Raw genomic sequence first — 21,735 nt, 5'->3', positions numbered from 1 at the left:
AGGTTGTTTCCTGTTGAGCACACTTCATCAGGTCAAAGTCGGCCCAAAGTCTGAAAATTGATAGCTGTAGCTCCATTTTTTGCAGTAATGATGTGAAACAGCAGAGGGCAGTGTTGCACACAATCACTGCAGCCTGCTGCAAATCAGATCAGTTCCTCAGCCTTCCCTAATGTGTTTGTGATTTGTGGGAAGACTGAGATACACACACAATCCCAGACTTAGTCAAATGCATGCAAATTTTCATGGGATTTGTGCTCCCAGGTTTGCCTGAAGATCTCAAGGCACATTCTCCCCCATGCCATTATGCGATTCAGCATGATTGTTTGCAGTTTTTCCATCAGAGTTGTTCTTCCTCATTATCCTTTACACCACCCCCACCTTATACCTCCTCTTACCCCCTCCATCCTTTCAAGGGGGCAATGTGCTGTAATTTTTTCCAGATGCTGAGTAATTCTTCTGTGCTCCCACTCTATGCCCTCACAGACTTGTCTCAGCAGTATAATGTGACTTCAGTAGGTCAGCAAAGGAGGGGCTGGGGTGACCCTTCCCAAAGCTGAAAGGAATGCATGAGCGAGAAATGCATTTCCCATGTTGCATTGGGGTGTTTGTGTGAAGCAAGCACATTTTTTTGTTCTTTTGTACAGATTGTTGTACAATCTTTTGTTATTTGAAAGCATTGTATCCCCCCCCCAATGAAAGCCAGCTGGGGAGCACTGGGAACATGGCGGTTTGGAGCTTTCCTGCCCAGGTGTTCCTCCCACACTTCCTTTATCCTTCACTTAATCAAATGAAATCCACTATACTGTGTGCACACAAGTCTTAATCGTCAGTTAGTGTGTTAGAGTGTTGGATTAGGCATTAAGCACGGATTAGAAGAGTTTAAGAAAGGCCCTTTCCCTTCGCCAGTGCATCGTTTGGTGTGGAAGAACTTCACTGATATCAACCCTATCAAACACTAATAAACCACAAAATCCAGTCTGTACACAAAAATAAAAGCTCCAAATTAATTGAAAATGTAACTTAAGTTAATACACAGGACCTGACACTAGTCACATTAATGGGGGCAATAGCAGCAATAGTAGCAACACATTGAATCCCACTGGGCCCTGATTGGTTGCTTTCAGAGGCACCACGTAATTTAAGTTAAATTTGAGTGTACATGTATTTCCACAGCATGCATAAATGCAGACATTTGTACTCCCACCGTATGAGTTACGTTAGTGAATGATAAGAATATCGTTATTTTTTGTCTTTTTGTTTGTTTAGGACACGTACGGTACACTCATAATAGAGGTGGTGTTGGATTTTTTTTTGAGTGTCCATGAACGCACCTCGCGGTCGTCTCGTGACAATGAGAAAGTGTACGCTCAGCTCACGAGCGGACAAGTTTATGGTGTTGTGATAAAGCCATAAAAAGTGTCAGACTGTAAAGTTTATAAAGGTTTCAATAAATTAATTAATTACATTGCGACTTCGGGGAATCTTTGGAAGTCAACCAGCATCGCTAGATAGTTATTTTCCCCATTATTAGGTTCCTTTGGGTGTACTGTCCTTGTGTCCCAATACTTTTACCCCGTACATCCTTTTAAGACATCTTTGAGCGGTGGCAGATAGGAAAGAATATCGTTCACCTTCCCCCTCTAAGTGCATAAACACACTCAGTCACCCCCGCACAAACATACACACACTGTGTGTGTTAGTGCGTGTGAGCATGAGTCCGCTAGAGTCAAAGCTCTTAATGATCCCGCCAGCTGTTGCTCTTGTAAACATGAAATCCCACCACCTCGCTGCCTCTTTCCTTTCCTTCCTTGGTTCCTATATGAGTGTGTACTTTAAATACACACACGGTACAATCAACTGCTTGTTATTCTGTATGATTGGACGCCGTGGGGGACTGCTATTAATCATACAGCAAGTTATAGATAAGTTTGTCTTTATGTTTAGTCCCATATGGGTGGACCGTGTGGCGGGGGTCGGGCCCGCAGAGGAAAAATAGATGAATACAATCTGATTTACAACAGGATGCACATGTTTCCACTAAGACCCCTTTTGACTTTGTTACTTTGTGTGAGGCTCATTAGTCACTCACACTGTCTGTAAATACACAGCAGTGTTTACACGGGCATGCAGCTTTGGAAGTAGGGCAATATATGCTAAGCTATATATTGATATGCTAAGCTTTGCTAAGATATTTTAAGAAACCATTTGGTGATAACACAAGTAGTTATGAGGATAGTATCTAATAATTAGTGCTGCCAAATTATTCAGTTCTAGGATGTGCAGGTGTACCTAATATTGTGTCCAAGCCCCCACATATCTGCCATTGGCTGCAGGCCCAGACCTGGCACAGTGTTAGACAGCTCTGTTTGGGGTCCTTACAGGTCCTATATAGTGTCCTTTCCCCTTGACTTTCCTTCCAGCCTTCTCTAGTCTACTTTACAATTTATTGCCATGCATCTTTCCTTTTATTACCCCCCAGGGACAGCTCCTCTTCCCTCTCTGCGCTGCCTCTAATTAATTAGCGAAAAAGCAGACACGCTCTCTTAATAGTTTTTCTTGTCGTGACACAAACCAGACAGCCGCCATGCAGGCCACGTCTGAGGCTGAGCGTCTTCTCACTGCATGCGTGTGTTCCGCAGACATGCAAAAAGTATCGGTCGGGGAGGGATATGGGAATAGAAGAGAGAAGAGTTGCCAGACAGGAAATGACCCCCAGAAAGAGGGGGCTTCCCCAAGGGTTGTATTTTTCAGTCTCTTATACACAGACCCTGACTCATAGAGCCGACTATGATGTCTTCCAAGCGAGGGGGGGGGGGGGGGGGGGGGTGAGCATGAGAACGATCCCAATCAAGGGGCGATCGGAGCCTTTTGTTCTAAAAGGGTCATCAAGTCATGGTTCTGGAAACCATTTTAGCAAATGTCCCTGAACTGTGTGGTTACTTCCTGTGTGTTGTGTGTTGCAGTCGGCCAGATTGTGGTGGATACCTGCACGTGCTACATTTACTCCCTCTTCTTTCAGATGAACAGATCAGATTTGGCACTTCTTCCTCCAGTGGCGATGACCTGAATTCCTTTTCTTGCAAATGTGAGCCATGTGTGCACCTTATGGTCCCTCCATTATAAGGAGTATTAACATATTAGGGACGTCTGATATTGGCTTTTTTGCTGATTAACCAATATGACACAGATATCAGCCAATACCGATATTTTTAATTTCGGGAAAAAAATCCAATACCAATATTTTATTTTTATTATTTATTATTTATTATGCGTACCGACAATTATCGGCCATCCCTAATATAACATGAGCCCAAAATCCTCATGAAATTATACTATATTGGTAAACCAATAAAAACAGACCTATGACTTATTTTAGCCCCACCAAAATACCCCAAAAAGCAGTTATGATAATGCATGAAGTATCCATAATTGCTATTTAGTCATTAGAAAACAACAACAGAACAATTTGCTTCATGTTTCTGGAATTTGCTAAAGGGTCTGACCCATTGTTACGGTATTATAATTTATGTTAAGCTATCATTAAATACACTATAGATCACTTGACAGTTTATTTTTTATAGTGCACTAGGTAGGTTTGCAGAGAGATGAATACCCTAAAACTGCAAAAAATACCCTAAAAAATAAATGTCTGTTTTGTCCATTCATCCACATGTCGGTCAACTCCGGCTCTTGAGTGCACGTGCAACCCTGCAACTTGCCTTGCTCATTTGTCAGGGTTGCAGAGGAGGGACTACAACCATGTGTGTGTGTGTGTGTGTGTGTGTAATTCACAGCAGATGACCACTTCTGGGGAGGTGTGAGCAGTTCCTCAGACGGCGCACCAGAGCTTGAATGAATTTGCTGCACAGTGATGGCGTATTCCTCAGGACTTGTGTTGTCATTTGAGCAGCAACAAGTGATGCATTTGGTGGTCTCCTAAAAAAAAAAAAAAAAGGACACGAATGCCTCACAAGTGCCACCATCGGCGCTGCGGGGATGGATACCGGCTATTTCCTGGTGAGGATTTGCTTTTTCCTGCTGTCCCTCCATGGATTCACCTCCTCCTCTCATGCTGTGGGAGTTTGTCCCGGCCGCTGCGACTGCCAACATCCACAGCATCTCATGTGCGCCAACCGAGGTCTGCACACCGTGCCGCTTCAAAGCAGCAAACAGGAGGAGGTGCTGGTCTTCAGCCTGGGAGGGAACTTCATCGGAAACATCTCTGCTCTTGACCTTGTGAGGTACACCGCCTTAGCAAGGTTAGATTTACAGTTCAATCAAATCCAAAACATCCACCGTGATGCGTTTGAGGGTCTGTCCACCTTGGAAGAGCTCTACTTGGGACATAATCATTTATCGAGGATTCAAGCTGGAACTTTGCAACCGTTGAAGAAGCTGTCAGTGTTCTATGGAAATAATAATGACATCATGCACATAACAGGAGAACTTTTTGCCAGCTTGGAGCATCTTGTTAAACTACGCCTGGATGGCAACGGGATAGAACGCTTGCAGGATTCCGTTTTTAAAGACCTAACCAGTCTACGTTATCTCCATCTGGAGTCCAACCAGCTGCAGCACATCCACAAAAACGCCTTTTCTAAACTCGCCCACCTGCGCTTTCTCAACTTGTCTCACAATAAGCTGACAACCCTGCGAGGTGCCCTCACATTTTCCAGTCTCCACGCCTTGACGACTTTGCTCCTCTCTGAAAATGCAATCCAACACGTTGGAAATAAAGTCTTCCAACATCTACAACGACTCTCCAAACTCTCGCTCAGTCACAACAGGATTTCTCATCTGGACAGAGGAGCTCTCCTCGGCCTGTCAAGCCTCAGAGAGCTTCTCATGGACGGGAATGAGCTGCAGATGATCCCAGCTGGGCTTCTGGATCCTCTGGAGCTCGTCGAGCATTTGGACTTTAGTCGTAACCGCATCTCTGATGTCGACTCTTTGGCTTTCATGCACCTGAAACACCTACGGGTGCTGAAGCTGAAGAATAACATCCTCACCAGCCTTTCTGGGGACATTTTTAGACTCAATCACTTCCTTCATGATGTGGATCTCCATGGCAACAACTGGACATGTGACTGTCGTCTGGAGGGGCTGAAAAGTTGGATGGCCGTAACACATTCTCGGGGGAAAATGTTGGATGTTTTTGTGCAATGTCGTCACCCCGCATCTCTGAGGGGGGCCTACCTGGACAATGTCAACAGTTCCCAGTTGGAGACCTCGGAGAATTGGGCTCATTTGTGCAGGAGCAGAGGTGGACCTGAAGAGAGTCAGGGAAGGAGGCTGTGGATCAAGATGATGCAGGAGAAGGAAGAACAGGTTCAAGGTGACCAAGGGGGGGCAGAACCAGAACATAAGAAGGACTCCCTTAGAAAACGTGGGTGGAAAAAAATGGGTGGAAAACCCTCCACAGCACCGAGAACCCCCACTGCTTCAGTCCCATCAGGAGAAAGGTTTGATCTTCTGAGGATGGATCACAAGGAGGGTCCACCTGTCTTCACAGATCCATGCGTCTTCAACCACCTCGGCATCGTGAATGTAACAGTGGACCAGGTAACGAGCAGCACCGTCACCGTCTGCTGGACAACACGGGCAGATCTTGGCCTACATGAAGTCCAGTATCGGATTTTGTTCGACAGATTTGGGACACCAGACCGCTTCCCACGTTATGTTTACGTTCCCGGCTCTTCCCGCTCTGTGACCCTGCAGGAGCTCCGCCCGGATGTCACTTACATGGTTTGTGTAGAAGGTGTGGTGGCAGGTTCCGTGTGTGAAGTGGCCCCCCGTGACCACTGCTCAGGTCTGGTCACTCTTCCCGAGGAGCGCACCTCCAGCGTGACCTCTGACCTCCAACTGGTGACAGTTCTGACTATAGCCGGGAACGCCGTGCTGCTGCTCGTAGTGGGAGGAGTCTGGCTAGGGCGGAGCCTAAAGAAGAAGCTGCAGAGAAGGAAGTCTGCGGTTCATGTGCGTCACATGTACTCCACTAGGAGACCTTTTCGAGCCAACATGGCAAGCGCATCCGTGTCCGCTGACTTTACCAGCTATCAAAGTAGCCGCCCGGCTCGTCTTGTACCACCGAAACTGGGAGACCTCATCGAGTTTCCCTGTGATCGCTTTCAGGATACTGGCTCCTCCTGCAGAGACAACGACATGCCCAGATTCTCTGATTAGCATCTTTAATGGGCACACCCCTCACACTTAGGCAACCATTTTATCACAGTAATACCATAGCAATGATGAAACTTGGATATACTCTACTTTAGAGTGCAGTTCATGTATAAATAGTGTCACGGTCTGGGGCTGCATGAGTGCTGCTGGTGCTGCGGTTCACATGAATTCCAACATGCACCTCATATTGCCAGCTGTTTAAACAACAATGGTCGCGTGTTGAGTCACTTTTAGTGTATCATTAATCTATACAAGCTGTACACTGACTACTCTAAGCGTCCCTTAAGAATATACAGTATAAAGGTTGCTGAAATATAAGGGGTGTACACTTTGGACATATTGTGTTTTTCTATTTTTCTAGCAATAATAGAGCAGTTTATATCATTAAGGCCTTTTCGGAGCCCAAAGGAAGACAAAAAAAACCCTTGTACATCCTGTTCCCTTGCCCTGTGCCTTTTATTTCCTCCCCCCTGCTGGTGTTGTGTTTTTAGATGTTTTGATTGGAAGTGTGAATGATTGATCACTGATTTCAACTGTGGTGCTAGTTTTGACTTTTAATAGACACCGTAGTGTCTTTGTAGTATCATGTCTTTATACTCTCTTAATGTCATTTTTGAGTGCTTTTAACAAGTGATTTCTATGTCGCTGGAGTGCTGTTTTATTTCCTGGCTGAAATAAACCTGGCTATCGCTCATGAAATGAACATCAATTTATTATTTATCCGACAAGATGGCTTTATTTTGGAAGTCCTGCAATAAAAGTGCTCGTCAGCCACTTTTAAGAGATTTTCATTTAATATAGTTTCATTAAAATGAAATATTGCCATTCCTGGTGTAGTGGGCAACTATAACAAAAGCAGGCACTAGAGGGCGCTCTTCACCACCCTGCTGTACACTCAAAAAATAAGAGAAACAGCACGAAAGGAGTTTTTATTATTATTGTAGAGGGACAGATTGTCAGCATCTTTACAGTACAAAAAGAGTAACTCAAGTGCAAATTTAATTCTAATGGATCAGTAGGTGCCTGGAACATTAGTTTGTTTAAAAAAAGGGTCTGAAAGGAAATATTGCATGATGCAATGACATTTAAAAATATATAAAAATATATAGTTATATTTTATAAACAGGGGGAAAGGTGCACATTTGAATAGGCTCTGTTAAAAACATCAGATTATAGTATTTGTTTAAAAATGAGTGCAAGGAGGAGCCGAAGATGAGTGTGCATAGGCGTTTTAGCAAAGCTTTTATAGAAAACTATCCAGTCTCTAGCGTCCAGAATGTTTGGTGCCTCCCACCGAGGACGTGGTGATGCTGTTGTGTTGGATGGCTTGCAGATGACACCTAGAATCTACAGGGGTGGGACTTCCTCTCGGGCTCACCCCTGCATCTGGACAACAGAGACAGCTGTCAATCAAAGTCCTGCGTGCGTTGTTCCTGGTCGTACGCCTTTTGTAGTGCAACAACTCAACAACAACAAAAATCCCTTTTTCAATGCAGTTTTAAGGGAAAATATCTCTTTTATTTATTAAAAAACGAGTACTGTACATACTGTATACATACATGTTAAAAGGCAACAAACTTGAACAAAAATAGTATTAAAAATATTACATATTTTCATTTTCAACACTTACAGAATATAATGGCCAGTTTGACTGAAGCCACAAAGTGCAATGTTTTTTTAAATGCATTTCATTTAAATGGCAAGTGCAGTGATTACCAAGCCCCGTCAGAATAAAAGTGCATGGTCTGATCATTGCAAATTACAGGTGTGCAATTTTTTTACCATGGGGGTAAAGGCCAGTTATCCCAATACTTTTGTCCATCAAGTGCTATAGGTACACATACTGTATTTGGTCATAGGTGAGCTATAGCAGGTCAGAGGTGGAGAGAGGGGGGAGGCAGGGTAGCGGGGGGGGGGGGGGGGGGGGGTTACTCACTATTGTACCCCTGTGCTTCTCTCTGTCTGGTTGTGACAGGACAGTCCTTGTGGGTGAGCAGAATCTGCTTCAGCTGACCCACCTCCGACCTCAATGACGTCACCTCGTTCTACGAAGCGTATAAGACGTCATTAAGATAGTAAGCGTTGTGTGTGTTGGAAGAGAGCGTGTCCTACCTGCAGCTGAAGGTTGGTGTGCGTCAGCTCCTCGGCTTTCTTCTCCAGGGACGACACCCACAATTTCCTCTTCTGTCTGCAGCGCGTCGCAGCCGCTCGGTTGCGTTCCAGGAATTTCTGCCTGCGCTCGTCGGGGTCCTGCTCCGATGTCCTCCTGCGACGGCTGCAGCTTCCGCCCGGCTGCGGTGCGTGCTGGGAGTGTGGGGATTGACAGGGGTGCATCTGCTGCGGAACGGGCGACACCTGTGAACACGTGACTTCTTGAAAATGGGTGACTTCAACAAGCCGAGTGGTGATGAAAAGGCGTCCTACCTGTGAAGGTACCGACAAGGGAGGTGCAGGAGGTGACCCTTGGGGAAGGTGGGAGGGAGGTGACTGGTGAGCCGGATGAGGCTGGTGGTTCCGGGGGCTGCCGAGGTGCTGAGGATGGGGGGGATGGCATCGCTGCTGGTAGCTGAGGGGTGGAGCAGTAAGCTGATGATGGTGATGATGGGGGTGATGGTGGTGTTGTAGTGGAGGAGCCTGGTGGCGATGTGACATCATCTCCATCATGGAGCTCGTAGGGTTGACCATGACTTGATGGTGATGGTGTTGGTAGGGATGGCCCATCATCTGCTTGGACCTCTGTGTGGGAGCAAAAGTACACATTAGTGTAATGTTGTGTTGCAGACACTTCGGACTCGGTGGTGGGTGCACGTCATTCTCGGCGAACGGGCACACTGATTTTAGTAGTGGTGTCCACATTTTCTCTCCTCTCCGGGCACAGAAGAAGGAAGTCGGCTGCATTTGCGGTTCATAAGGCAGCAGATGTGGCTGGAGGGGGCCCAGCAGAGGTGGGCAAACCTGCTTTTCATTCATGTTTTGAGTTAATAATGTGAGAAAACGGGCGGCATGGCGGTCTAGTGGTTAGCGCACAGACCTCACAGCTAGGAGACCAGGGTTCAATTCCACCCTCGGCCATCTCTTTGTGGAGTTTGCATGTTCTCCCCATGCATGCGTGGGTTTTCTCCGGGTACTCCGGTTTCCTCCCACATTCCAAAAACATGCTAGGTTAATTGGCGACTCCAAATTGTCCATAGGTATGAATGTGAGTGTGAATGGTTGTTTGTCTATATGTGCCCTGTGATTGGCTGTACCCCGCCTCTCGCCCAAAGACAGCTGCGATAGGCTCCAGCAAGGAAAAAGCGGTAGAAAATGAATGAATGAATGTGAGAAAACTGAAAATAAACGCATTGTGAAATACAAAAGGTGGATACCAAAAGCCAATGGTACATTTAAACATTTAAGCTGCATATATGTGATCGGTATTGGTATCGGTTTGTGCCGATTTCACTCATGGATTACTGGATTATGACCATCCCTAGGTTTGACCATTGACACACATCCACTATCCACACACTGATGCCCTATTTTAGTGTTTTCAAAATGCTAGGAAAAAAAACTTCCACGTGTGAATTCCTGCTGTCATCATGAAAATGCCAAGTGTAAACAAGTTGTCATTGCCTCTGAGAGCACTTTCTGCCCCCCTCTGAACCTCCCAAACAAGACCTAAATTAGTAACAGCAGATAAGCACGGAACATACACAGACAGACCCCGTCCTAACAAATGAAAATAAGCGGGATGGCAATGTATGTTGTGATATCGTCCCCACTTTCACTCGTGCATATCATCTGACGAAATAGACTGTAGGGGCTAATTTAAACCTCATCTCACCTTTCTGCTACACTTGAAGAGAACAGAGCAAGAGAGTCGGAGACACAGAGGCAGAGGGAGAGGGGAGGGATCGTGTTTGCAGCATGACATCACCCCCCCCCCCCCATGGCAATATTGCTATCTGCTCCAAGTTACACAATATTTCTTTAAGAGGAGCAAGCTGACTCCCCCCCCCCATCTCCTCTCTTCCACTTCAACCATCCAGAGACAGAGAAGGAAAAAATGGGAGCACATTTAACAGCTGCCAAGGATGAGGTCACTGTACTGTCTGTGCCAGCTTTACCAGACTCACACACACACACACACACGTACACACACATACACACACATACGCACACATACGCACACAGAAACACAAGGAACAGGACAGGGCACGAGTATTTCAGTTGTGTTTACTACATAGAAACACCCTGACACTGGGCCTTGTGATTACATCATGGATCTCCTTGGCCTGCATGACACATGCTGTTGATATTTCTGTGTGAGGGCACCAAGTGAATGAAAGAAACTTTTTACTGTACAACAGTGGCACTTTCTCAAAGATGAGGCCTTGAAGTTCACATATGACCCTGCAATCCACTTTCACATCATAACCTTTCAGTGTGTTAAAGCGGCCCGTTTTCACAGTTTTCTTGCGAAGTGGCCTTTGATAGCACACGCGTGTTTAACAATTCATACAACAAGCGCCAAGAGAGAGAGAGAGAGAGCGAGAGACAGAGAAAGAGCACATGCAACATTTAACAGCGGAGATGATTGTTGATGCAGCGAAATGAAAACAAGCAAAAAGCCAACGAGGGCATGTAGACTGCGACTTCCTGTAGTGCTTGACATGTGTGTGTGTGTGTGTGTGTGTAAGGTCACCAAGTGTGGCCTTTATCATCATTTTAACATTATTAGAGCCCTCTAAACATGCCATAACACCCTTACAGTCACCTAGTCACCTTTACCTGAGTATTACCCAAAATTGTACACATAATGAGTGTATGTAAGACATTTAAGACTGAAATGAGACTGGTGCTCCTGTTTGCTGCTAAAAATGTGTTCCCTAAGAGAGCTGATGTACACTGTTCACTGAAGTGACGTTGGGTTTCAGGTCGGCCTTAAGAATAATAATCATAATAATAGTAAGAAGTAACTGTAAAGGTGTAATAATCATTCCACCCTGGAAAAAGAATAGTTGAAATAAACCCTTAAGTCTCCAAATGTGTATCAAATTGGTTCCCATGATGAGTACATGTACATTTCTGACCTGGACTATATTAGTGGTTGAAAGGAACTACTGTTTTTCTTATCTAAATGTGAAAAAGACAGGTTTAGCTCTGGTCCTGTGTGATATAAATCCAAAATAACAGACTTTATTTAGCTCCTATAGCTGTAGGCTTTAAAAGGACATGATGTTAGTACCAGAAGAATGAAGAAAATGCTTCCGTTTAAGCTAGTTCAGTACCTGAGGTGAAGAACAGGACGGGTTGTTTATGGGGCCTGGTATACCCATTATACAAGACATCTGCTTCTCCATCTGAAGAATACATAAATGACGGGGGGGGATCAAAAAAGCTACCCCAGGACAAGGTCACATCCATCTGTTTGTTTTTTGACACTTGTGATTAATTCATCACAAAGAGAGAAGTGAATTCCTCTGTCAGCCATGAATATTTCTAACAAGGGCATCTTGACTCCACTCTGACTAATACCATCTTATAAATCATTCTGTGTCTAAAGCTTGCTGTGTGTATGAGACAGTGCACTGTACTTACAGACATGTGCTGAGCAGATGCCCCTTGCATGGCGGGGTCGGGCAGGGTGCCCGGCAGGGAGGCTGGCAGCGGTTGTCGGTGTCTGTTGCGCATGTGGAGGAGGGAGGAGGAGGACGGGGAGCCGGGAACAGGCCTGTTGTCAGCCAGACAGAAAGAGAGAGGGGTGTGTGGGGGGGGTCGGGGTGTTCATACTGTGGATAAAGTTTCACTAGTGCAGGTTTAGAGACAGGGGTGCAAATTGACATTTATATCCAGCCCTTTATGGCAGATGGAGAGAAGCGAGGATAAACCTATGAGGTACGCTTCTACAGTCTACTGACGTATAGTAAAAAAAATTGTATTGTCTTACATATTGAGAGGTGTTTCCTATATTTTGATTACCTTAACAGTATATAGACATACAGTATATAGAGCTTCTAGGTATTTGCATTAACTGTTCTAGTTAAGTGTGTAACATAATACTTGACTTAACATTTGAATTAACAGGATGATAAAGGCTAGCTAACAAGAGAGCAAGTATGTACTGTGCAGTGCGAGAGAAGAAGTATCCCGGTATCCCGGCAGGGGATGGTTCCATGTGCTGACCGAACCACTCTGGGTGTCCGCCAGCGGAACAGCGTGGGCCTCCACGGCCGCACTGAGGTCATCGCTAATGATGTCATGACTGAATCTGCGGCATGCGGACCGTTTAGCTTCACAGCGAAATGCAGACGGACCCGAGAGCAGCGTTTCTTAATGTAACCACAACAGTTCTAGCGGGCCTTCAGGCAGGCGGCCAATGAGCCCGGTTGCTATGGAAACTAATGGTAAACATAAGGGGAAACAGTCAGACACTCGATCCATGGTTGATTTAGCAACACTTCATGGACACGGTGTCTGAATGCTGCTGCTTACTGATCTGCTGTATCCAAAATTGAATATCAGATGGTGCCCTACCTTTCCTGGATAGATCTGGTTTAGATTTTATTGGGTCAACTGTTACTCCCACTTACAGTAATTTCCTACTGTACATGTCATAATAACACACATCATTCTTTATATACTAGCTAAGGTAGCCTATACTAGCTAAGCCAAGCTAGTGTGTACTCACCCTGAGTGTGAGAGCGTTGATGGTGCCTGGGTGCTGACTGACCCAGACTGTGAGGAGGATATGGCTTGCTGGGCAGCCAGGCTGCAGCTCGGGCCCAGCAAAGGGCTATGGGACTGGGGGTGCTGCAGGGAATGAGTGTGGGGATGATGCGGTGGCGGCTGGTGCTGCAGCTGGGGTTTGAGCTGGTGCTGATTCATACAAGATGGGCCATTATGCGAAGCCGTCTGCAGGAGCAAGAAAACAACCGGAAGTGTGTTCATTTGTAGTCTTGAAAGTCATTTTAACTATGCGAGTTGTTAAGGTGTGTGGGTGTGGCCTGGTGGTTAAAGGGGCCGCAACTTTTTAACTGCTAGCCCACACGTGTTTGAGTGTCTGGAGTGCCTGTCCAGCTACCAAGTGTTAAAGTACTGATTATATACTGACTTCATAATCTGGCTAGTTTACACGAAACTCTCTTCACGCAGTTTCTCCGTCCAATACTGGAAAACTCTGGGCGAAGATCCACTATTGTCTTTTCTCAAGCGACTTGCAGTAAGCAGAGCTGAAGTGTTGTTGGATGCACAGAGTCTGTAAAGTCTCCACTTCATGTCTGACCCCTTTTAAAACTCATGATTCGCTTTTCTCATTTCACTTTCTTACTTGCTGGCTTGCCCCTTATATATAATATATATATTATATTATATCACCCCCTACAATGGGGGTGGTAGGTGATTGAAATAGCTTCACTAGAGAGATGATGACAATTACTCTGCACTGATCGAAATACTTACCTTTTTTTCTTTTCTCATCATAGGTCGGCAACCCAATTTGCTGGGTTGAAATAACCCAGCAATATAGTAAATATGAACCCAGCGTTGTGTCATATGAACAACCCAATGTACAACCCAATTGTTGGGTTAAGAGAACCAACCCAACTTGTTGGGTTAAAATAACCCACCGCGAGGTTGGTCCAATATTTAACCAGCGTTGGGTTGGGAAACAATCCAGATTGGGTTGTTTTTAACTCAGCATTTTTAAGAGTGTATGGCCTACCCATCAGTATGACTGCTACTTAAGACAGTACAGTACATCGCTATCATCTACTTTGGTCTGAACAGATTCAATGTCAGTCAAGTGTAACTAGGACCGCTTACCTGTTTGCTCTTCTCCTCTTCCTGCGCCTGCAGAAACTCCTCCTCAATCTCCTTGAACAGACCGACTTCATCACAGTTTTGCAAAAATCGCGTGGGTGTCGGCGTCTGGTCTAAATGGGGAGGAAGGTTTTACATGTAAGAGGACAAGGAGTTGTCATAAAAGTGGGTTCATGCATTGCTTGTTTGTTTTAAAAATCTCATCCAAGTCTTTCTTTTTGCTGGTAGATAGCATCAGTCTGTCTCTCGGAGCTGGCTCTTTGTTATGAGGAAAGATTTCCTGCATGAGTCTAGAAAGGCAACAGAAACACACGTATAGGGGGATTTTGATGATGTCTGTGTCCAGACAGATGGTGGTTTCTATGGTTACAGAGCCGTGCCATGTGACTGTTTGGACCACAGGTCTTCCCAAGGTGAAGACAATGATGACAGGATCTGATGCGTCATCTCAATGGAACCAGTGCCTCAACCTCCTCTGTGTTTTTAATTTCAAGTGGCCTTTACTGCTGGTGACTTCACTGCATTGGCTCTTATCTGATGGAGGACTGCATGCACGCGCCAAAGCCTATCTGAGCAAGAGTGGCTGTTGTTTGCACTATGCAGTGTTAGATGTATACACATTCCTCCACTTAATGCTCCCTCACCGCTAAACGTGGTGTCCGTCTTGATGGCGGGGAACCTGAGGGTCATCTCATGTTTATGTCTGTGGATGAGTAGATGCTCCTCATACTGGAAGCGCTGCAGGATGAAAATGATATCAACAGATGTAAGCAGCTGCATACTATGGATGAGTGTTTATCTATCTTCACATATTACCTTGATGCAGTGCCGGTTTAATGTATGAAGTGAAAAACCAACTGACCTGAGAGCAGCCAGGGGCCTCGCACACATAAGGCCTGTCCTGTTTGTCATTCATGTCATACACAAGCCTACAGAGAGAGATAGAGCGGGAGAGAGAGAGAATGAGGGCAGTGTGTTTAGCAGCAGGATAATCACACTGTATACGAGGGTCCTTTACTCATCTCACAGTCACTGTACGGTGATGTCATGCTGTGGGCATTCGCTCTTCTATACATCTAAAGAGGAAAATCACACAACCTCAGCTATACTTCCTATTATCATGTCTTTACTGTGAGAACTGAGGTGTCATGAGTTAGATTCCAAAGGTGATGAATGCTTTGCCCACAGAGGCAAATGATCTCTTTTGGTGCAAGTGTGGTTACATGTAGCTAATCTGTAACTAGCATGCTGCATTAATGAATACAACGGTATCATCCGAGCATCAGTGTGTAATAATGTAATGGGATGAAAGGACACATGCTTGCCGTGCCTTGCGTCAAAATCAAGTCATCACAGGATATAAATATCAACACAAATAGAGAACACTTGCAGCATGCTATCGCAGGCTTGACCCCACGGAGCTATTAAGCGGGTGATGTGATTATGACTTATGAGGTGTCAAAGCTGCTTGCCTTTCATTTTCCACTCTATAGGCCCCACTCTGATCTCTTGACCTGAGCCGTAGCTTCACCCTCCATGCCGCAAATGGACAAGTTCAGTTTAGTTCCGTACTGTACACAAAAGGGATGGATCTAGATCGAATGGTCACTTCCGGAATACTCGGTTCTATAGAATTCTTTTGAAATAGAGTGTACTGCTTGGCTGCTACTTGGTTTGCTGTATGAAGATGGTAGTAAAACACTGGCTTGGAAAGAAGAGTTCAGAACATTCAGCGAGAGTTAAAAAGTAAGTGCCGCCACAGTTCACGATTGTGTAATATTAGCATTTATTGCTACGCTGTCACACTATTTGGCCGACATTGCTGTTGGCAACCTACGCACACATCCCGAGGTGGAAAAACAAGCCGGATCAGGATTTGACAGTGGAAACATCGCTCACTGAGGTGGACCTCCACTGGGAGATTTCAGTGGATGTGTAACAGCTTGAGAAAAATAAAGAACACCGTATGTTTCAAGGGAAAATGAAGTGATTTTTAGATTAGAAGAGGCTCGAATGGACATGGATGTATGCTCACACACTATGTGCTACGACCACAGTGATGTTATGGAAAGAGAGAAGTAGACAGGGCAAAACTTCCATAAGACACAGAAACATGGAGGTGGGGGGGTGACATGGTGTGGAATGACATAAACCTGATTGAAGGAGGCTGGAAATGGCAGTGAGGGAGAAAGAGGAGGTTGCAATGAATAGAGGGGAGAAGGAATGAGGGCAGGAGGTGGTAGAGGGGAGGGCGGGCTGCACCGGCGGCGTACTCATGGCAGGTTTGAACCTGCTTCAGCCCCCATTTTCCAACCTTGGTTAGTAGAGGTGACTTCATACAGTAGGTGTGTACGTGCTTCTCGATAGACAGACTGATAGACAGATAGACAGATAGACAGATAGATAGACATATAGATAGATAGACATATAGATAGATAGACATATAGATAGATAGACAGATAGAGAGAGATAGAGAGATAGAGAGATAGATAGATAGATAGATAGATAGATAGATAGATAGATAGATAGATAGATAGATAGATAGATAGATAGATAGATAGATAGATAGATAGATAGATAGATAGATAGATAGATAGATAGATAGATAGATAGATAGATAGATAGATAGATAGATAGATAGATAGATAGATAGATAGATAGACAGATAGATAGACAGATAGATAGACAGATAGATAGACAGATAGACTGACAGACTGATAGACAGACCATAGACAGACAGACAGACAGACAGACAGATGGGAGTCCACAGTTTATGCCACTCTGGCCTCTTTCAGCAGCACTTAGAAAAGGAGCAGAGTCAGCACATTTCCAGCAAAACCTTCTGTCAGTCTGATTACATCGACGCAGGGTGACGTCACCTTTTAAATACATAAATCCAACAACCGTTTTACACCAGATTATACTTTGGAATAATAACAGAACTTTCTCTGAAGGTGTTTAAATATAATAATAATCATATAGTAGTAGTATGTCTATATATATAGTACATGTTATTGTTACATAGCAGGAGTAATGGGATGAAGAAAAAGCATAGCATAGCATTTATATAGAATATTGTATAGAATAGTTTACTTTACAATAAATAATAATAATGCATACTAACTTCCTGTAGTTGCTGGATGTCAACATCGCATTTGGAGTTCATTCAAATCAAAATAAGCAGCTCGGTTTTATGAATCATATCCTCGGGTGTCTCCGGGTTAGAGTCCAGTGTGTTCCCATTCCATAAAGTTCCTTTAAAACAAAAATGAAGTAACGGTAAAGAGCTGCTGTGCTGTCATACACACACACCCCCCTCAAATAGACCACCGGCCGGCGAAGAGGCTCCTCCGGGACACCCAAACTTCCGCAGCACCGTTTCAAATGTCCAAAAAAGTAGCATAAAACAAGTGGACAAGTGCAAAAAAGACGTTGTAAGTTGTTCGTTTTATGAATGGGCGCACATAGCGCTAGCTTACCTTCAAGTGGAGACGGACAAGCGGCGCGGAGAACCACGTTGGACTGGCGCGAGATTACAATACGTTCTATTTACAGATGCATTACATCATCCCCCGTGACGTCATGTGGGATTCCTGAACTTCTAAATCATTGTGCGGAGTGAGAGGAGTGGGGGGAATGACTGGGGGGGCGGGGCTTAGCTCCACACCAGCCCCGGTGGAGAGGAAGTGAAGACGCCGGAGGACGAACCGCACACGGAACGCAGCCACCTCGCTGAGCGTGTCTGGGGAAGCGTGGCGGGACGTACCATCGAGTCTGTGCGGAAGTTATGCCCCTGCTGTGGTGTGGAGACAGCGATAAGGAAATACAGTACTGACATATTGCGTGTATGTAAAATTGATTTGAATTTATATCTTATTCAGTACAGTAATGCAGGTTTTGAAATCAAAACCAACAAGAACATGTTACCTATTGTGGTTTAACGTAAACTGTAAATAAAATAGTCCAGATTTTTCTCAGTTACACATTAAACTTTAAAAATTGGTGAAAATATTCATTTCTGCCGTTCATAGTTGTCACCACTTCTGTTTGCACTTACACAACAGAAGTTTCAGAGACATTTTGGAGTCAATGTGTGGTTATGACGGCTATACAGTCAATGATAGCTAACATTAATTTTGCCGCAACAAACATAACTAAGACTACCTTCACACGACTTCTGAAGTACTTCCTTTTTTTTGCTCGTATGTGATTTTAAAATGCAACCCAGGCGTCTTTTATGTGGTTCTAAATCTGATATATATATCTGATACTACCGCATATACCAACCGACTGTATTTGTCATCAAATCCTCTATTTTGCCATGTGAAAGTTGGAGAAAGGTTGTCACAGATTGAAGCAGTCAACGTCCCACCACTGCTGGCTCTGACTCCTGAACACCCACGTTTGGTGGAACAGACGTCTCAAAAAGTTCCGCACAGCCTAAATTCTTACCATTTTCCATCTTAATGTCCAACACAAAATAATATGTTGAAAATGTTTAATGTAGTCAAAGACTACACACAAAAAAATCTAAATGGGGCATCATACCCTGCAGTGTAAACATAACATCTTACAGGCCAGGGGTCCCCAATCAGTCAATCGCAAACGACAAGCTGATTTTTGGGACTTTGCCGGTGCAGTGCACCTCGTCGCTCTGCAGGTACGCAACCGGCAAGGCCCCCCTCTCCTCAACCATCATTTCTCAACCATGATAGAGTTGTGGTTTGCTCACAGAGCCGACGCCACACTCTCAACCCCGAGAAAGACCCGCAAAAGTAGGGGTGCGCAGCGGCCATCCACGGCCTGTGGCTCATTTGTGATGGCATCACTGAGAAAATATAAAAATTTAAAATTTAAAAAACAGAGCAAAGGGCACCACAGCTATAGAATTGTAATGTATTTTGGCACCGATGGCGTACTATACAGTGCATCCGGAAAGTATTCACAGCGCTTCACGTTTTCTACATTTTGTCATGTTACAGCCTCATTCCAAATTGTATTAAATTAATCTCTTACCTCAAAATTCTACACAAAATACTCCATTATGACAATGTGAAAAAGTTTTTTTTTGACTTTTTTTGAATTTATTAAAAATAGAAAACAAAAAAATCACAAGTATTCACAGCCTTTGCCATGAAGCTCAAAATTGAGCCCAGGTGCATCTTTTTTCCACTGATCATCCTTGAGATCTTTCTACAGCTTAATTGGAGTCCACCTGCAGTAAATTCAGTTGATTGGACATGATTTGGAAATATAATAACTGTCTATATAAGGTCCCACAGTTGACTGTGCATGTCAGAGCACAAACACCAAGCATGAAGTCAAAAGAACTGTCTGTAGACCTGCGAGACAAGATTGTCTTGAGGCACAAATCTGGGGAAGGATACAGAAAAATTTCTGCTGCTTTGAAGGTCCCAATGAGCACAGTGGCCTCCATTATTCGTAAATGGAAGACGTTTGGAACCACCAGGACTCTTCCTAGAGCTGGCCGGCCTTCTAAACTGAGCGATCGGGGAAGAAGGGCCTTAGTCAGGCCTGTATGGTACAGTGGCCAGACGAAAGCCATCAGACCAGAGAATTTTGTTTCTCATGGTCTGAGAGTCATTCAGGTGCTTTTTGGCAAATTCCAGACGGGCTGCCATGTTCCTTTTACTAAGGAGTGGCTTTCGTCTGGCCACTCTACCATACAGGCCTGATTGGTGGATTGCTGCAGAGATGGTTGTCCTTCTGGAAGGCTCTCCTCTCTCCACAGAGGAACGCTGGAGCTCTGACAGAGTGACCATCGGGGCCTTGGTCACCTCCCTGACTAAGGCCCTTCTTCCCCGATCGCTCAGTTTAGAAGGCCGGCCAGCTCTAGGAAGAGTCCTGGTGGTTCCAAACGTCTTCCATTTACGAATAATGGAGGCCACTGTGCTCATTGGGACCTTCAAAGCAGCAGAAATTTTTCTGTATCCTTCCCCAGATTTGTGCCTTAAGACAATCCTGTCTCGCAGGTCTACAGACAGTTCTTTTGACTTCATGCTTGGTGTTTGTGCTCTGACATGCACAGTCAACTGTGGGACCTTATATAGACAGTTATTATATTTCCAAATCATGTCCAATCAACTGAATTTACTGCAGGTGGACTCCAATTAAAAAAAAAAAAGTCAAAAAAAACCTTTTTCACATTGTCATAATGGAGTATTTTGTGTAGAATTTTGAGGTAAGAGATTAATTTAATACAATTTGGAATGAGGCTGTAACATGACAAAATGTAGAAAAAGTGAAGCGCTGTGAATACTTTCCAGATGCACTGTATACACATGCAGCAATACGCAGGCACAAGGCAGATTTTAAAATAACCTTTACAATACAATTCCAAAGACTAGTTGAACATACAGGCCTTTAAAACCCCTAACGAGCCAAAATGGAATGCTCTCATTCACATATCCACTAATCCAAGGAACATGTCTGCCGTGTTTGGTCAGCCTTTCCTGCGCTCCAGCCAGGCCGGAGCAGACTAGAGGCGGAGTAGGATTTGTTGTGGTACTAGTGTGAAATGGGACCCAGCCCGACTGACTTCATCACCCACCAATGAGGTGGAGTATGCAAATGAGCGTCGCTGCTCCGACAAGCCCAAACAGGAAGTTGTGATGATGTCATGTTGTGTTTTGTGAGCCATTCCCCCCATGTGGATGTGAATCAGAGCTCTGTTTTCTGCCCAGATAGGGGATGTTTTACAGCACGTGTGCGTGCCAGTGCACACTAACACTTAACTGGAGGAGGCGGTCACATTCACGAGCGTATGACGGCAACTGGGAAGTCTCTGGTTGGTTCTGTGGCGCAGACAACACCACAGCTACCTCCGTGTCACCATGTGCGTCTGTTAGCCCCGAATGCCAACCAGGTGAACTTTTCAGAAAGGTCTCTCAGGTCAAAGAAACTCTCTGGCCCAATCATTTCATCCCATGGCTACATTACAGTGGATCATAATGTTAGTTTTCTATCTTGTTATATAGTCTTTACCTCGTTATATGCAGTGAATCAACTTTATAGTTACACATCACAAACCAACAGGAACATATCAACGCTTATGCCTACCTCACTCACGGTGCAGCCAGAGGCGATTCCGGAGTCTGTTGATGCACTGTCGCCAAAAATTTGCAAAGGTTCCATTTGCATATAGCGCCACTGTTGTACCAGTTCAAAGTCTGTCGGGCCTCGGGGGCCCCAAACCGGGCTGAGTAGCAAGCAGTGCCCCTGGATGCAACCAAAAATAAGAAGTTACACATGTGGAGCACACAGTGCAACTATACTGCAAGGACAATGCGGGTATCGAACAAGACATTTACACTTACTATATTTATGCAAAACAAAACTATTTTACATGAATATATTGTGTTGCGGGCGGCACGGCGGTCTAGCGGTTAGCGCGCAGACCTCACAGCTAGGAGACCAGGGTTCAATTCCACCCTCGGCCATCTCTGTGTGGAGTTTGCATGTTCTCCCCGTGCATGCGTGGGTTTTCTCCGGGTACTCCGGTTTCCTCCCACATTCCAAAAAACATGCTAGGTTAATTGGCGACTCCAAATTGTCCATAGGTGTGAATGGTTGTTTGTCTATAGGTGCCCTGTGATTGGCCGGCGACCAGTCCAGGGTGTACCCCGCCTCACGCCCGTAGACAACTGGGATAGGCTCCAGCCTGTGAATGCTGTTGCTGTTTAAATGCAAAAATAATCATCCCAAATGCACCACAGTGCACATGAATATGTA

The 21,735-nt window shown here is 44.9% G+C and overlaps 2 protein-coding genes across 8 annotated transcripts; one reads left to right on the top strand and one right to left on the bottom strand.

Moving 5' to 3' along the window:
• The first annotated feature begins 3,848 nt into the window (after positions 1-3,848).
• On the top strand, positions 3,849-6,764 carry tril (TLR4 interactor with leucine-rich repeats). Its single transcript, XM_058047771.2, has one exon. The coding sequence runs from the start codon at positions 3,997-3,999 to the stop codon at positions 6,181-6,183; it is 2,187 nt and encodes a 728-aa protein (XP_057903754.2). The 5' UTR covers positions 3,849-3,996; the 3' UTR covers positions 6,184-6,764.
• Positions 6,765-7,176: 412 nt separating this feature from the next.
• LOC131102242 (cyclic AMP-responsive element-binding protein 5-like) lies at positions 7,177-21,121 on the bottom strand. Of its 7 annotated transcripts, none has more exons than XM_078791999.1 (11): positions 21,064-21,121; positions 17,108-17,238; positions 14,846-14,912; positions 14,628-14,721; positions 13,987-14,096; positions 12,854-13,077; positions 11,764-11,896; positions 11,454-11,525; positions 8,293-8,916; positions 8,117-8,225; positions 7,177-7,566 (listed from the first exon to the last, which is right to left on the bottom strand). In XM_078791999.1, exons 2-11 carry the CDS (start codon positions 17,131-17,133, stop codon positions 7,445-7,447), a joined length of 1,581 nt encoding a protein of 526 aa, XP_078648125.1. In that variant the 5' UTR covers positions 17,134-17,238; positions 21,064-21,121; the 3' UTR covers positions 7,177-7,444. The 7 variants fall into 7 exon arrangements, with proteins under 7 accessions (XP_078648125.1, XP_078648129.1, XP_078648124.1 ...); XM_078792003.1 differs by lacking the exon at positions 17,108-17,238 and having other exon boundaries at positions 8,293-8,535; positions 8,605-8,916; positions 21,064-21,091; XM_078791998.1 differs by lacking the exon at positions 21,064-21,121 and adding an exon at positions 17,463-17,890.
• Positions 21,122-21,735: the final 614 nt, after the last annotated feature.

This window comes from Doryrhamphus excisus, linkage group LG7 (assembly GCF_037039965.1).
Source record: "Doryrhamphus excisus strain RoL-2023G ecotype Guam linkage group LG7, RoL_Dexc_Guam_v1.1, whole genome shotgun sequence".
NCBI classification, from domain to species: domain Eukaryota; kingdom Metazoa; phylum Chordata; class Actinopteri; order Syngnathiformes; family Syngnathidae; genus Doryrhamphus; species Doryrhamphus excisus.
This window is presented reverse-complemented; position numbering and strand designations above follow the sequence as displayed.